Consider the following 15490-nt stretch of genomic DNA (forward strand, 5'->3'; position numbering starts at 1 on the left):
AGAAACCAAAGGATGCAACAAACTAAACAACAAAACTTGTTGTTTTTCATTGCCTTCAAAAATGATCCATATTAGAGTTGTTCTGGTTCCACAATGGGAAGGTTATGTCTAACCTAACCTCAACCATCTTACCTTAACCATTCAAGCTCCATGGGAACCAGACCAATCTGCCTCATGCTTTATTTGTTCTCGAAGGGACCAGGCCAGCATTTTTTTTATGCCTAAAACACTTGAAACTTGCACATGTCGCTCAGTGCTATGTCGTTTTGTTGCTGTGATTGGTTGTAGGTCCATCCAATGGCATCCTGAGGTATCGTGGTCTGCACCGCTTGGAAACTGAAAATTAACTAAGAGGTGTCAGACTAATACGCATTTGTAAATTAGTCTTGCAATGTCAGGCTCCAAAAGACATTGCTTTTTTGTGGAACACTTAAAACAAAATTTGTCCTAAAATATTCCAACAGAGGAGGTCAAATAAAAGTGAAGAGTGGACACAGCTAATACACCAGGTTACTCCATTTTTGCCTCTACGTCCCCTAATGCCAACGCTGCTTGCTATTGGTCAACAGTGCAAATATGAGGGTCAAAGCTCACCAAAGTTGAACTCAAATTTAGAAAGAAATAAAATCAGTACCTGAGTCAAGAGACTGGAACAAGAAATGGATGAGCAATCAAGCAGCCACTCAGGTAAGACTTTACTCCCTGTTGGATTGTGTAACGTCTGTGTTGTGAGTGGGATGGTCTCTCTGGAAGTGTATGAGTGTGTTAGTGGGTGGGTGCGTGCTTTTTTAATGTGTGTGTGTTTGTGTATGTGTGTTTGCAAGTGTGTGTATGCAAGTGTGTGCATTTGTCTGGCCTGACCGGCATTGCTGAGTCAAAGGAAAGCAGATCAAGACGGAGCGGCTCAGCTGCAAGCCACTGGCTCCCAAAACAATGAATGTATCCAGCTTCTAACCTCTTAACAAACAGCAACTGGCAAACACATACACTCACACACACACACACACACACACACACACACACACACCTCTGAGGAATGAGCATTGATTTCCCCCGCTTCAAGTCCCTGCTTTATAATACACTCATCTATCATAACCACAGTAACAAAGATGGGAGAAAAAAACAGGATGGGAAGAGAAGGAGATAAAAAGAGGAAGAGAGAAAAGAGGAAAAGAAAAACTCATAAGCCAGCTGCTAAATTGCATGCAAACTATTTCACACATACACACACACAAATTCCATCTCTCATCAGTGACAGGCACACAGCATTTGTCGCTTTCTGCACCCGCTCTTCGCTTCCGCCCCCTCCAAAGTCACCACATCTGAAGTCTAAATGAAGCGTTCAGTTTCCAAATGCCATATATCTAGTTAGGGAAAAAAGAAGTAAAAGCCTGAAATCCATCAAAATAAAAAATAGATTAATAAATAAGCAAAGCTTTTGCTTTCTACTAGCAATCAATTTTCAATTCAATGCATCGTCTTTTCACCATTATCTCATCTAGGAAGGAAACTAGACAAATTGATTCCACTATCTGGACCCCCCCAAACACTTGAAGTCGATGAGAGATATCTCAGCTCCCACTTGACGAGCATGATAAGAAAGACATCAAACCACTCAGATGTGATTTGTGGGGTTCATAGCTTTAATGTTAGGTGACGGTCGCTTGAAGTAAAGGGTTTAGGCTGGAGATAGACTTCAAAATCCCTTTCCCACTGGACAAAAGAAAACATGAACACCCATTAACATCTTGCTTTTGTCTTAAGTTTTCATGACGTTGAACATTACACAGGAACAAATACACTAAAAATAACATTTTGGTCGAGAAGGGGTATATGTGAAATTTTTTACAAGTGGATAGTCTACCTTGTGAGATAGGTGGGCTACAATATGTCTAATTTATGCAACGTTACACTTCTACAACATTTCAGAGTAAAATATTGCACTCTACTTCATTTGTTTTACAGCTACAACTGACACATCTCATTTCTGTGCGTTTGCTACTGAGCTAGAGGCTGGAGGCACTTAGGGTGCACTCACACTGTCAATCCGTACCATGCCTAGGGGCGGTACGCTTGCCGGCCACGGCCCGTTTGGGAGAGGTGGGCTTTTGTAAAGCACGTTTGCACATACGAGCACGAGCATGCGCACGTGTATGAGCATGAGGCCTACGCTGGTTCTGACCTAATTTTATGTGCGCCTGTTTGGACATAGAAAAAAGAAGGACGCAAGTACATTCGCCGAGGCCCAGGTAGTGTGAGTACAAACGGGCCTGGGCCGCGGGGGGAGAGGGAGGGGGGGACAAGTACCCTAAAGCACAGGGCACGGTACGGATGGACAGTGTGAGTGCGCCCTTAGTTAAAGACTCAAAGCAGGGGGAAAAAAGCTAGCCTGGTGCTGTCTAAACTTCAGAAATCAGCACCTTTAAAAGTCTTATTCAAAAGCTGAGCATATGAATATGTTGGCCATATTACCGTAAAAGGTGATAACCCTTTTGTGTTCACAATTTGTTGCCCAAATGGCCAAAAAAGTACTTATTGCAGCTTTAAACTGCCACCCGACAGTAGCCTGAATTAAAAACTGGCTCCACTAACCTAATATAAGCTACAATATTAAAATACTGCTTATGAATAATAAATAATCCAATAACATGATCTGAAAGGGGCAATTCTGCATGAGTAGACTGCATGCTGCTCATACCTCTGTATTATTTCATACAACTCCTCTTGCAGCATGTGTAAATGACTGTTAATGACTGTTAATGGTGGTGGGCTCCTAATAGACGTGGAGCTGATTAAAACAATGTTGGCTCTCACAGACAAAGTGTTACTATAGCTGAGAGAGGCTGGGAGAGGCAGAGAGGCAGAGGGGGAGATGTACACTGTGTAGCAAAAGTTCACTGATAATCAGCATCGCTTATCACTGCCAGTGAGAGAGAGCGTGAATGCCCTGAATACTGATGAGTCAAATTGTGAGCGACATCAACGAGTGCACACACACCCACGCAGACTGATACTAGAAACTAAAAAAGTGCAATACAGTTAATATATACACAGCATAATGACTGCTGTATAAGATTTACTCTTTTACTGCAGTGGTTTCTTTATTGTCAAATAAACTCCTCCAGCCCTGTTAGATAAACTCATATACCCCTTCATCAACACTACCATTTATTTGAACCATTACGTTTAGCTATTTTATCATTTATCTATTACTATCAGCCTTTAACGCCTTTAATTAGCCTTACTTTTAGCTAATTATTTTGTCTTACAGCTAGCTATTATTTTCCCGATTGTGTTTAGCTAACAGTCTCAACTGTAATTTTAAGATAGCTATTAATGGGAGTGTATGTTCCCCGGCTCCTATAGCCCGCGGGTCCTATGTTCCCCTGGTCCTATATTCCCGCTTTGTATGTGACCGGGGAACATCGGACCTGTATGTTATTAACCAACTAACCAACTATTTAAACCGTTAGCTAACTATTTCAATCATTTATCCTTAAGGTAAATATTTATTACATAAAGCAAACTAGGGCTCTAAACGATTTTTCAATTTTTTTGTTTATCCACAGCCCACTCAGCTAACTATTTCACACAAAGCAATTACTTTAAAGTAAGCTAAATTACCTAGCCTACTTTTAACTAGGTCAGTTTCAACCATATAGCTTAACTAGGCTACCTTGTATTTTAGCTAGTTTTTTGTTTATGTTTATCCTACTTTTAGCTAACTTTTCAACTTGTTATGGTGTTACAGGTTATTCAACATGAGTTTTTATTTTGAGTTTGCTTTTTAATTTAAATTTAATTTCGTTTTTTTAATTACTGTTGTAGTCCCTGGCAACTGACAAGACTGAACAAGACACCCCTGGTTGGGAATCACTGTTCTACTATCCACTTAAAATGCCAAAATGTAACCGCTCAAGTTTTTTCTATGAAGTGACTATCACAAGCTCAGTGTCTGTGTGGGTTTGTTGTATAATGATGTCTGTACATCATGCACGTATATCTCTGTATGTACATTATGTGTGTGCATGTGTGTGAGAAGTAAAGTTCATGTGTGCGCATGTGTTAGAAAACGTGTGATTCATAGCTGACTCACACACTTAACTCCCACAGAGGCACACTTTTCACAACAGCAGGCGAGCCAAACTCCCACAAACACCCTCTTTCTATGTCACACACACACACACACACACACACACACACACACACACACACACACACACACAGACACACACACACACACACACGCCTAATAAAACTAGATTTTGCGGTGACTTCTGGGATGTTCAAGAGTCCTATAAAAGATCTGGTCCTCCCTGCCGAGTTATGTGTCATCTGCTCCAAGCACTCTGAAAATTTGTGAACAATAAAAGGTAGATGAGTGTTCAGTGTGTTCCTGCGACTGGTATGCAGATGTTTAGCCCCACAGCTATCAGTGAGTTTATGGTTAAAAGGTTGCCAGTTTAAATCCCATTGTCGTCTGGGGGGATTTTGCATGGTGGGAAATAAACCAAGCGCAATTTAATCCTCAAAAAAGTACAGACCTCATGCTGTATGAGAAGAAAGGAGGCAGTTGTGGCAAGGCAAATGCTCCGGGCGATGCTATATCAAAGACATGTTCACTTGTGTTCGACATTTTCTCCAAAGAAATCTGCATTATTCAATAAACAAAACACCAATATATGTCATGCAGGATTATATTCAGGAGCCTGTCTGTTCCCATCCGTTATTAACAACTGGAAAAATGTGCATTACGTCTTGACCAATGCCATGAGCACAAAAACTTGTGAAAAAATTATAAAAATGTTAAATGATTAGTCTTTGAGGTAATATAGCCCAGTTAAAACCGAGCAGTCTTGTGGTTTATAAAAAACAAAGCAATGTACTGTATTTGAAAACAGCATAAAGGAGATTAATATTAATATGATTTTGAAACAAAATGGAAGAATATACAGTACCTATAGAAAGTCATGATACCATTTTAAAATACTCACTTTTTTGTTTAACAGCTTGAAATGATAATACATAAAAAATATAGTTTTCCAGCATGATTTACACATGTTGCCATACAAGATTAAAGTGAATTTTTTTTTTTTTCAAAATTTCTGAAAATTAATAAAAAATTAAAAACTAGAATAGCAGGGTTGGAAAGGTGATACCCCTCCACACTGGATGACTGAGCCAGGAAAAGATTGATCAGGGAAGCTACCAAGAGGCCCATGGTGACCTTGAAGGAGTTAAAGTCTAAATGGCAGAGGTTGGTCGATCTGTGCATGTGGCAACAATTTCACAAGTTCTACATGTATGGCAGGGTGGAGAGAAAAAAGCCTCTTCTGAAAAAATGTCACACTGAACACTTGAAGATTCTGATGCCATGTGGCAAAAGGTTATATGGTCAGATGAGTCCAAAATTGAACTTTTTGAGCTGAACTCTAATCTCTATGTTTGGCAGAAACCAACCACAGCACATCACCCAAAACACACCATCCCTACAGTGAAGCCTGGTGGTGGCAGCATTATGTTGTGGGCTTGTTTCTCTTCAGCAGAGACTGGGCAGTTGGTCAGGACTAAAGGGAAAATGGATGCTGCCAAGTCCCAAAGGTTCTTGAGGAAAACCTTCAGCCCTCTGTTAGACACTTGAAAATGGGTAGGTGGTTCACCTTCCAGCATGACAACGACCCAAAACACCCCTCTATAAAAACAACACAGTCGCTAAAGGACTGGAAAGTGAATGTCCTAGAGTGGCCGAGTCAGAGCCCTGACCTGAAACCTACAGAACATCTGTGGATGGACTTGAAAAGTCAGTCCATCTCCATTCACCACAGAATTTGACTGAACTGGAACAGTTCTGCAGGAAGAATGGGGAAATATTCCCCAATCTAGGTGCATAAAGCTGGTAGAGACAAATCCAAACAGACTGATGGCTGTAATTAAAGCAAAAGGTGCCTCCACAAAAGATTACATCTAGGGACTCATCACTTCTCCACCCTGCTATTCTAGTTTATCAATTTTTATTATTTTTCAGAAATTAAAAAAAAATAATAATAATTCACTTGAATGAACAAAAAAAGTGACGATTTCAAAAGGATATCATGACTTTCTATAGGCACTGTATACATATATATGTTTGTGTGTATCTGTGTATTTCTCAGTTTTGTTGGACAACACATTTTCTTTTTCTGAAGTGACATTTTGGGTGCAGTTAAGCAAACCAAAGTTCCTTCCTCAGACTGTTTAAGCATCTTAAAACTTGTTGTTTTGGGGCTACAGCCCACAATTTTACTGTTTTGGCTTAGTCACACTGTTCTCACCAACCATGTGTCCAGCTGCTGCAGCAGCAGTCAGTTGTTTTCAGAAAAAAAAAGCTCTGATCCCACTGTGCACTACCTGCTCAACAACAGAAAGCAGGCAGAGACAGCTGGTGAATGAAGTGAACCTTTAGCAGCCTACACCCACAAATTTCCCTCAGGAGTAGGACACCAACACAGATCTAAAAGGAGAGGCAATATTGACTTACTACTTGATATTCTTAGTAATTTTTTACACAATACACTTTTGATTTCAGAGAGAGATAGACAACAACAAACTACTCATTTCTAATCCGCAACCATGGATTTTACCAGCTGCCACTGTAAATTGCTAGCTAATTACGCTAAGGGTAGCTCCATGACTTGGTTGAAAAGGATGTCTTAAATTGATGTTTTAATCTTTCAATAATTTGTTTTAAAGCAAGCCCCTTTAAAAGTAATACGGCTACATTCATGATATAATGCTTAAAGGCCCAGGGTAAAGCAAACAGAAAAGCTTGTTGTTAGCTGTGTAGTGGACCCTCTTTTAACGTTGCATTAAGCGAGCTACTTAGCAAATGTTAATGTCGTCATAGAAGCAAAACCCACGGGCAGCGCTTCAAAGTGCTTGGAAGAAGTGCTCTATCAAACAGAAATGCGATATGGACCTTTTTATGTACTTGGTGAAGTCTGAAGTTATGAAACATCATTCATTCATCTTCAACTGCTTGTCCCTGTCGGGGTCGCGGGGGGCTGGAGCCATTCCCAGCTGACATTGGGCGTGAGGCGGGGTACACCCTGGACAGGACGCCAGTCTATCACAGGGCACATGGAGACGAACAGAGACGGACAACCATTCACACCCACGGGCAATTTAGAGTCATCAATTAACCTAACACGTGCATGTCTTTTGGATTGTGGGAGGAAACCGGAGAACCCGGATAAAACCCACGCAGACACGGGGAGAACATGCAAACTCCACACAGAAAGGCCCCAGCCAGGGCGCAAACCGGGAACCTTCTCGCTGTGAGGCGACAGTGCTAACCACTACAGCACCGTGTTGCCCCGTTATGAAACATCTGTAGTTTTAGTTTTAATCACTTTGTTAATGTTAATCAAAAAGTTTAATGTATGGATTTTCAAAAATTAATAAAAATACAAGCCCCCACCACGGCGACTTCCTGCTTGATGCAATACAGAAGTGCCAAAAACTGCAGTTCTCTGAGTGTCGACTAGGAGTAGTTTGCATAATAGAGCAGTTTCTCATTGACCCCCATGTTAAACAGGCCGTTTTCACAGCATCATTAAACCTGTTTAAGGCCTGGGACAGAAAACATTATAGTCTGTATGTTTAGGTCATATCTCCATGACAACACTGAGGGGGTTGATTTTTTTTGTAACAGGCTAGTTTTTTTTATTTATTGAAGGTTAAAATAGTTTATGGAAAATTAGGGCCGCTGACTCTTGAGTGACAGCTGGCCTCTGGCCGTCACTTCTCCTTGAAGGCTAATTGTCAGGATTAGCATCATTAGCATGCTTACTCCGTCATCTCGACCTGGACTATGGTCATTTGTGTGGTGGTGTTTCCATAAGTGACAAGATGGTTTTCTCTCCGATCAACTGTACAAACATATGGTTTAGGAAGACACCGTGTTAACGTTAGCTTTGTTGTTAAATAGCCACACTTGCACCATGACTTGCAGTACAGCCTGCTATCTATGACACATACACTAGATGGTAATCTGGAGCAGCGGGAGGATTCGGGCCGTGAGGGTCGGTGTTTTACAGTCTATAAACATGGTAGGCCTACTGTGTTGAATATAAGTTTAAATCATAGATCATAAATGCTGGCCGCCTGCACTTCACTCCCGGAGCCGATGTAATCTCTGCTAGAGACACAGGACTCCCACTCCCGTTTATCTAGTAACGTGTTTTGTTAGCCTAGCTCCCGGACGGTGGAGCTAATGTGAGATAAAGTGGCTGATTCTGTAAATGTAACCCAGACAGACATATCTCCCTCCCCCCAACGTCACAAATTTTTGGTAAGAGGAAATGAGGGGGCGTCAAAGTCTGACAAGATGGCGGCTCCCTGAGGCGAATATAATTGGATCAAGTTGAGAGAACAGCCCCGGTGGAGAGGCTACGTCCATTTTTTATACAGACTATGGTAAAATGCCATGTTTCCCAGCTATTGCCTGCACATCTACAAGGCTACCAGGGGCTAAAGGCCATAAGCAGACATCCTACTCTAACCTCTGTACAGCACCATTCCATGCAGAAAAATCTACTAATTTCTGTGCCAACCCAGCTTGACCACCCTAATTTAAATTGTCTGGCTCCATCGTCGCATGAGCTTGACCTTTTTAGACTTTTTCTTTTTGATACATGACGAGACTCATGAGAGTACAGGACAAAAGTCAGACTCTTGTTGATCATTTATGACGAAAACAAGTGGTGTGTAAGGGGAATTTGTTTTGAACTGTTTTGGTCACTCAGATGCCAATGAGTCCTGGCTAGCCTGTAAAAGTCACCCCAGCATGATACAGCTCTTGGTTACAGTAGGACATTTACATACTGTAGCAGGCTCAGTGTTCAAGCTCAGTGTTTTTAAATAAATCAATTAAGGAGCTTTCTGTACTTTTGGATCTGAACCTGTTTGGGCTTTGGTTTGTTCCTGCTCTAACATATTTTAGCATCAAAGTTTGTAGACCGGTCAAGAGGAAGACAATTGGACCCTATCAGTGTGTTCTTTTGTTGTTTTTGTTGTTGTTTGTTTTTTTTGCTTTTTTCCAAATAAGATCTAAAAGCATTAATTATTCATTGAAGACAATTTCCATTTTATTTTAATATAATTGTTGAACAATTTTAGAAAAAGCCATAAGCATAAATTGGGCATGTCTTTAAAGAGGAGGTTTGTGGATACTCATAGAACTTGCAGGATGAATCCTAAAATCCGGAAGTGAGTTATTAGTTTTGCCCTTTCGGTTCCCTCATCTTGAGTCAGTGGGTTTTTGGTTAGATGCCTTAAATAAGGTCTGTGGTTTACAAGTGCTAAAGACATTTTAATATTTTGTTCTACGAGATAAAGTGCATCACTGTGGCTAATGAGTCGGAAATCAGTCAGTAGTGTAGTTTGTTTTATAGCCTCACTAGCTTTTTATTTTTGGCAATAACATCTATGCTTCAAAAATAATAAAATTAGTATTCATTTGCAGCAAATATCTTGCTTAATAAAACATGTTAGTAACATAATGCGTAAAAAAAACTTGTTGCCGAGCCAACCTATAAACACACGTCATCCTTGCATCACTCTATATTCATTCCGATTTCAAATTGGCCATGGTAGTTTTTGTCTTGCCAAAATGTAACCTAACTTTGGGCCACCCAAGGCAACCCCCTCTAAAACATCCCCGTCCCACTGACCTAAAATCATCTGATCCTAAAGGCTGTCTATCATTCTGGCAGCTTTCTCTTGATGTGTTCCCATGCTGTCACTGCGGATTTTCAAGTCAGTGGATCAAATTCCTGCAAGGTCATTTGCCCGGCTTCCACAGGACGTAGGACAAAATTTCCAGCATTCCCAGCAAGTTCTCAGAATGCCATTGAAGTGCACCACTCCCATATTGTTTTAGCCTCCTACGTGCCAATGCAACACTGTCGCCAAATCAACAATGTGCAGACCTTTTGGCTCCAAGCGCCTCTGTGCATATGTGATCTGTGCATTATATTTTACACACACACACAAATATAGTATATCACGTTTCCCTCTGTCGCCACAGACACGCCCAAGAGACCCAGCATGAACCAAATACCACACTAAAGCATGCCACGTGTGTTGTGTTGAATTGTAAGTGTGTGTGTGCAAGAGCAAATGTCCGAGGACCCGGGTGGAGCCTTCTGCTCAGAGCGGGTGTGTGTGTCTGTCAGCTGTTCTGCACAGACGGTCTGAGGCGAACAGCTCACCATCCACCCACACACTGGCTGCATACATATACACACACACACACACACACACACACACGCACACACACACACACACACACACACACACACAAACACACACATACACACACAGGGGCACACATAAACACATGCCATATGCACATGACCAACCGATAAGCCATCCAATGATGAAGCTCCGAGAAACTGACACAGAACATCATGTAAATAAATCTTTGTCACGATTTATTGAAGCGTGTAAGTCAATAGAGTCCCTGACCTGCTTTTTATGCAATAAACAGACGATGCTGAATAATAATTTTGTCTAGTATTAGTTATTATTATTAGTCCTTTTTATCAATTTATGTGGAGGGTGGGACTTTGGATCAGGCTGTTTTTTGTAATAATAGCAATGATACATCTCAGCGCTGTACTCCAGTTTGTGAAAGATGTCACTAATTGACCTGATGAGGAAAAGGTCAAAAGGGCATATTTAAAGGGTAAAAATGTCATACATTAGGAAACATGTTGGACTTCACTGGCAACTTTGCATTCCACTACACTGACTGATGGCCTGATGGAGGGTATTTGCTGCAGAGCAAATTGTTAATCATTTAGAGGCATACATCCAATGAAAAGTTTTCTATTTCTCTACTGTTTTGATACTTGCACAATGTTACAGAAATGACTAACATGCAACTTGAAAAAGCCGGAATATGGTAAGAATGAGTTGCGTTCCATTATCGTTTTGTTTATGATGATAACTGTTTTATAACATCCACCAAAAAGGAACTGGCTCAGTTTGTCTACTTGTTTGTATGTTCGTTTGTTTTTTTGTTTGTTTCATTTGCATTGCCAGATAGGGCATTTGTGCTGCATTCATGTGGCGTCGGAATAATCAGAAATGATCAAATTGTGACATTAACGAAACACTGTCATGATATATTTACGAAAGGGAGGGTGCAACAGCTGATGTTACAACATAAAAACATACAAACTGCATTGGTTCAATTAATAGTAACATATTTTCAGTATCAATCTTATGGTACTGTCATGAATATATTATATTAAGGAATAATCATCCAAATCTATGTCAATAAAGAACATGTCTCTGAACTTGTATTTTTTCAATTGTTTGAAAAACATTAGGATTATTAGGAAATACATTCTAATTAAGAACTCATTTCTGGAGTTCAGTTGTAACTTCTCTAAATCCAGCCTACATTCTCCATAAACATTTTTACAACCACCTTAACTAAAAATACAGATGTTTGTGCGAAGTATAACTTTAATAATACAATCCCTAATTTTGTTTAGGCTATAATAACGCCTCCAGATCCCATAAATGTCCTTGAAACGTAACTTATGAACTGAGTTGAGTTTTCAAAAACACCAACAACCCGGAACTGGAAGGAGAAATTAGGATATGACGCAACTATCCACTGCCACTGCTAAAAAGAAGTATTTCTTTAATTCCAAAATAAAATTCGAAAATGGATAGAAAGTTCTTCATGATCTTCACATAGTTCCCTATTTTTGCCAACTTGGACATATATTACTATTTTAAATGGGACTTGTACTTACAGTGTTGGCGTCACAGCTAAAACTGTGCTAATAATTTAAATCTAAATTAGATGAGATAATAAATCTGATTAATGGTGGGTGGTTTTTGGAGAGCATGTTGAGCCCAAAGGAGTTGTTACCAATCCCCACCACAGCGACTTCCTGGTTGATCCAATTCTGAAGTGCCAAAAACCGCAGTGTCCACTAGGAGCAGCTTTCATAACAGAGCAGTTTCTCATTGACCCCCATGTTAAACAGGCAGTTTTCACAGCGTTATTAAACCTGTTTAAGGCCTGGTACAAAAAAACATTCTCGTCTGTATGTTAAGGTCATATCTCTATGACAACACTGGGGGGGTTGAATTTTTTATACCAGACTAGTTTTTATTTTATTGTAGGTTAAAGTTTATGAATAATCAGGGTGTGGCCTCTTGAGTGACAGCTAGCCGCTGGCCCTCACTTCTCCTTGGAGGTAAACGTCAGCCATATGGACGTATCTCCCTCCCCCCAACGTCACATTCATGCCCTTTTTTGGTAAGAGGAAATGAGGAGGAGCCAAAGTCTGACAAGATGGTGACTACCGTAGGCGAGAACGATTGGATCAAGTTGAGAGAATGGACCTCGATGGGTATGCTACATCTATTTTTTACACAGTCTATGGTTGTTACCAACATGTTACAGCTCTGTTAAATGAGAGGTAAATGATGAAGCTGAACAAGCAATGATTGGTTAAGAACATCAAGCATAAAGGCGTTGTTCCTGAGGAACTAATCTCATGATTTGCCATGATTATTTAGAACAGTTCATGATATCAAACTCTAGTGTGCCTATGTGTATGTCAAATCGTCTACATTGGCCCATTATTCACAGGAATAACAAGGGTGCACTAGTGAGGCTGTGGAAAGCACAACGTATCAGCAAAAGCCATTTCTTTGTAATGTGTAAAAGAGTTATTAAATGTTCACACAGGCCCGTGGGTACAAACCTTATCAGCCTGGCTCTTGCATTATGAATGTCTGTAATCTCTGATAGCTGCAAGATATCACAAGTACTCTTGTAAACAAAACTCAGTTTTTTTCAGATAAATACCCATTTAGGTTTTTTGTGTTTTTAGTGCTGTTTTCACCTTTAGAGATGCTGTTCTATCTTCTCCTATTCTATCCATGGGGATGAGAGAATTGACCTCAATCCTGCTTTGTTAGTCCTCACATGTTAAAAATCTCTCTCAGCCAGAGGGGTGGCACACTGGTGACCCCATACCAGAGCATATGAAGGGGGTCAGGTTGTTTCGGATCAGAACCAATCAAAAAAAGATGAATAATGGCCAAACCGAGATGCAAAAACAACGATGAAAAGATGTGAAACTACAACAGAGACAAAAATCTAAAACTAAAGAGATGGCAAACAACCACTAAGAGAAACACAATGACTGAAAAGATTCGAAACAACCAAAAAGAGATGCCACATTACTCAATAGAGATGCAGGAATTTGTACATTTTCCACATATTTATTTTGTGTGTACTCCAGGGGTTTGTAAGTGAAGAAAGCAACGCACTGTAAGTCTTGTGTATTCCACATTAGCCAAGTGTCGGCACTGTACACAAAAAGTGCCGTGAGTACCAGGAGCGAGCAAGTCAGTAAAAGTCCCGACAGACATCCTGAAATACTGAAGGCTACGTTCGTCGTCAATATCTATCATCTGTAAAATCAGTGTCTTGAATTCTCCGTCGACACTCTGGGATGTCTTTAGTGTCTCACAGACCACCGTCGTCTACAACGCTGCCCGCCATTTTGCCTTCTTCTCAGCAGACACAGGCTCGTTATCTCCTCCGTCGTTGCCATGTTTGTTGTTGTCGAAAACTTTTTTTTATTAAACTTTATTGGAGTAACTTTTTAATCTAAACTACGTCCTCTAGAGGATGTTTTGCTCAACGTCCATTCCAACGTAGAGGATTCATGAAAGCATGAGAGCAGTGACGTTTAGAACGTTGATAACGTGGAAAATTGAAAGCATGAATGAGCCTTAAGTGACCATTGTTGCCTTCTTGTGGTTGACATCCATTCGCTGTTTTGTAAGATATCATACAAATTATTGTGCAGAACTTTTCATACGATGTCTTACGAACCTGTTGATGAAGATATTGTATGGTCTAACATAAAAAGCTCTGTTGGCCAATCAGAAGCCTAAAAAATATTACTGGAAGGTCACCTAGAGCAGCTATTGCTCCGAAGCATTCAGATGCTACTGTTCCTCAATATAGTGGAGAGTAACATGATAAGAGTCCTGTTAGTTGTTAGAATCAACACTATTTTGATCACATCCACCATTGCATGAAATGTCATCTCATGTGTGAGGCCTCACAAAGCAGATAATTGCGCAACTCAATTTCGCCAAAAACTGTTTTCTGAGTGTCCAGGTGTCTGAGTGGTAGTGGCCCCATGTAAAGACACTGAAGGCCCTCGAGGCAGCGGCCGCATGTTCGACTCCAACCTGCGACCCTTTGCTTTGTGTCTCCCCCCCCTCTCTCTCACCCCATTTCCTGTCTGTCCTATCTAATAAAGGCTTGAAACACTACCAAAAAATAATATTTTAAAAAAAAAAGAAAAAACTGTTTCTATACATCATCACCCTGAAGGAGGTTCCCAAAAGATCTAAAATGCAGTTTGCACGTCACTGTGGCTCCTGTCATAATCTATCAAAGATTACAACCAGCTGCTATTGATTAGGGTTGATTTCATATTTGCCCCCTCCCCCCAATAAAAAGTTCCTAAACCCGCCCCTGCTCTCAGCAGTGAAGTTTGGCCGGTTTTCCTCCTGTCACTCACACATAACACCATCACCCACTGTTCATCAGGTGCCAGGATAATGCATGCTGCACACACACACACACACACACACACACACACACACCTCCCACGCAACATAACATCTCGCCAGCCATCACTGTTCATCAGACATGGTCACTCCGAGTGTGTGCGTGTGTGTGTGTGTGTATCATTTACGTGATGTTTGATTATGTATAGCTCATTTGCATAATACATGTGTGTGAGTGTGTTTCTATGGTCTACCTTTCATCCAGTCCACCACCTGGCTCGTGCTCCATTTGCTCACCGGCTCCATCACCAGCGCCATCGAGGAAACTTTGCGTCGACTCCGTTGTGCGCAAGCGGTGTTGTTAACCCCAAACAAAGCTCTGTCAGCCGGGCACAGTCACCCACCCCCCCTCGCTCCCTCCCTCCTTTCCTCCCCTCCCTCCGCAGACAGGTGACTCCTTTTTCACACTATCCCGGTCCGGTCCTCCCGCCCTTTGCTCAGACCGGTGTCGTGTCCCGTTAACGCAGCGCAGCCCTCAGTGCGGGACAGCCCGGGCGTGTGTGCAGCGGAATCCGGTACATTCCTCTGCTCGATCGGGTCTGACATATGTCTCTTTCCCTCTCTTCCCTCCCCTCTTCCAAGTGCGCCAGTCCGGTCCTCCCGGTGTGTGTGTGTGTGTGTGTGTGTGTGTGTGTGTGTGTGCGCGCGCGTGTGTGTATGTGTGTGTGTGTGTGTGTGTGTGTGTGTGTGTGCGTGTGTGTGTGACAGAGATTGAGAGGAGTGTGCGTGCGTGTAGCTGTGTGCGCAGCCGTTCCGTTACCAACAGCAGCAGAGTATAAGTCACACCGGACTCAACACCCGACAGCGTATCTCTCTCTCTCTCTCT

At 41.4% G+C, this 15490-nt stretch overlaps 1 protein-coding gene across 1 annotated transcript in view; it reads right to left on the reverse strand.

The window, feature by feature from the left end:
• Positions 1-14922, reverse strand: part of cnksr2a (connector enhancer of kinase suppressor of Ras 2a) — a gene marked incomplete at both ends in the record, with an annotated part of 58301 nt that extends 43379 nt beyond the window's left edge. The window contains one exon of the mRNA XM_083935731.1: positions 14859-14922. Coding sequence (XP_083791857.1) covers positions 14859-14922 — 64 coding nt within the window. The remainder of the gene's footprint in view (positions 1-14858) is intronic.
• Positions 14923-15490: the final 568 nt, after the last annotated feature.

This window comes from Echiichthys vipera (assembly GCF_963691815.1).
Source record: "Echiichthys vipera genome assembly, chromosome: 21".
In the NCBI taxonomy this organism is placed as follows: domain Eukaryota; kingdom Metazoa; phylum Chordata; class Actinopteri; order Perciformes; family Trachinidae; genus Echiichthys; species Echiichthys vipera.